The following is a 1,660-nucleotide window of genomic DNA, read 5'->3' as shown; positions in this document are numbered from 1 at the left end:
TGGGGTGTTTCCCTACAAAATTTTTGGGGTTCCCCCACGGGGTTTTTTGGGTTACCCCACAGGGTTTTTTGGGTCCCCCCACGGGGTTTTTGGGGGTCCTCCCACGGGGTGTCGAGGTCTCCCCGCGGGGTTTCTGGGGGTCCCCCGCGGGGTTTTTGGGGTCTCCCCACGGGGTTTTGGGGCTCTCCCCACGGGGTTTTGGGGGTCTCCCCACGGGGTTCTTGGGGGGTTTCCCTACAAAGTTTTTGGGGTTCCCCCACGGGGTTTTTGGGGGTCTCCCCGCAGGGTTTTGGGGTCCCCCCATGGGGTTTTTGGGGTCCCCCCGCGGGGTTTTTGGGGGTGTTTCCCTACAAAGTTTTTGGGGTCCCCCCGCAGGGTTTTTGGGGTCCCCCCCGCGGGGTTTTTGGGGTCCCACCTGCTGCAGCGGGGTGTAGGTGACGGTGTGGGTGCCGTCGTGGTTGTCCTTCACCTCCAGGTCCCGCACGGCCTCGCCCTTCCCCGGCCCCGTCACCTGCACCTCCAGGGGGGCCCGGCCCCCCGCCTTGGCGTTGACGGTGAAGTGGGTGGGCTTCCCCAGCTCCACACCTGGGGGGGGGGGCCGGGGGGGGGCGGGGGGGGGCCTTAACCCCCCCCCCCAGACCCCCCCGGGACCCCCCCGGGACTCACCGGAGCGGCTGAGGCCGGGCCCCTCGGCCTTCACCTTGCTGGCGTCGTGCGCGGCGTCCACGCGGACGCGGATGGGGCTGCTGGGGGTGGGCTGGGGGGGGGGGGGGAATTGAGGGGGGGGCCCAGGATTGTGCCCCCCCCCCCCCCCCCCCCCCCCCCCCCCTCCCCCCCCCTGAGGGGCTCCCACAAAGGGGGAGCGCCCCGGGATGCTCTGATCCCGAAAAGGGGGGGAATTGGGCCCAAAAAGGGGTGGTCTGGGGGCGAAGATTCGTGTTCTAACCCCTGAAAGGGACGTTCTGGTCCCAAAAAGGGGGGATCTGACCCCAAAAAGGGGGCATCTGACCCCCAGAATTGATGTTCTAACCCCAAAAAGGGGGGATCCGTCCTGAAAAGGGGGGATCCGGGCCCCAAAATTCACATTCTAACCCCAAAAATTGAGATTCCGGTCCCAAAAAGGGGTGATCTGGCCCAAAAAGTGATGTTCTAACCCCAAAAAGGGGCGATCTGGCCCCAAAAAGGGGTGATCTGGCCCCAAAATTGATGTTCTAACCCCAAAAAGGGGGGATCCGGGCCCGAAAAGGGACACTGATCTAAAAAGGGATGCCCCAGCCCCAAAAGGGGTGATCTGGCCCCAAAGTGGGACATCCTGGCCCCAAAAAGGGATGCCCCCGACCCAAAAAGGGGTGATTTGACCCCAAAAAGGGACGCTGTAACCTAAAAAGGGATGTCCCAGCCCCAAAAAGGGATGTTCTGGCCCCAAAAAAGGGGTGATCTGGGCCCCAAAACCGATGTTCTAACCCCAAAAAGGGATGCTGCAGTCCCAAAAAGGGGTGATCTGGGCCCAAAAAGGGACACCCCGGCCCCAAAAAGGAACGATCTGACCCCAAAAACAGACACTCTGGCCCCAAAAAAAGCCATGTCCTGGTCTCCCTACAAGGGACTCGATTTGCCCAAAAATGGACGCTTTGGCCCCAGAAGATGACGCTCCAACACG

The 1,660-nt window shown here is 62.8% G+C and overlaps 1 protein-coding gene across 1 annotated transcript in view; it reads right to left on the bottom strand.

Moving 5' to 3' along the window:
- Positions 1-351: 351 nt before the first annotated feature.
- Positions 352-1,660, bottom strand: part of LOC118158475 (filamin-A-like) — a gene marked incomplete at its 3' end in the record, with an annotated part of 2,438 nt that continues 1,129 nt past the window's right edge. The window contains exons 2-3 of the mRNA XM_035313139.1: positions 667-757; positions 352-585 (exon numbers count right to left, since the gene is read on the bottom strand). Coding sequence (XP_035169030.1) covers positions 352-585; positions 667-757 — 325 coding nt within the window. The remainder of the gene's footprint in view (positions 586-666; positions 758-1,660) is intronic.

Source organism: Oxyura jamaicensis, assembly GCF_011077185.1.
Source record: "Oxyura jamaicensis isolate SHBP4307 breed ruddy duck chromosome 28 unlocalized genomic scaffold, BPBGC_Ojam_1.0 oxy28_random_OJ70278, whole genome shotgun sequence".
Lineage (NCBI taxonomy): Eukaryota > Metazoa > Chordata > Aves > Anseriformes > Anatidae > Oxyura > Oxyura jamaicensis.
The sequence above is the reverse complement of the archived record's forward strand: the minus strand, read 5'-3'. Positions and strand labels throughout refer to the sequence as shown.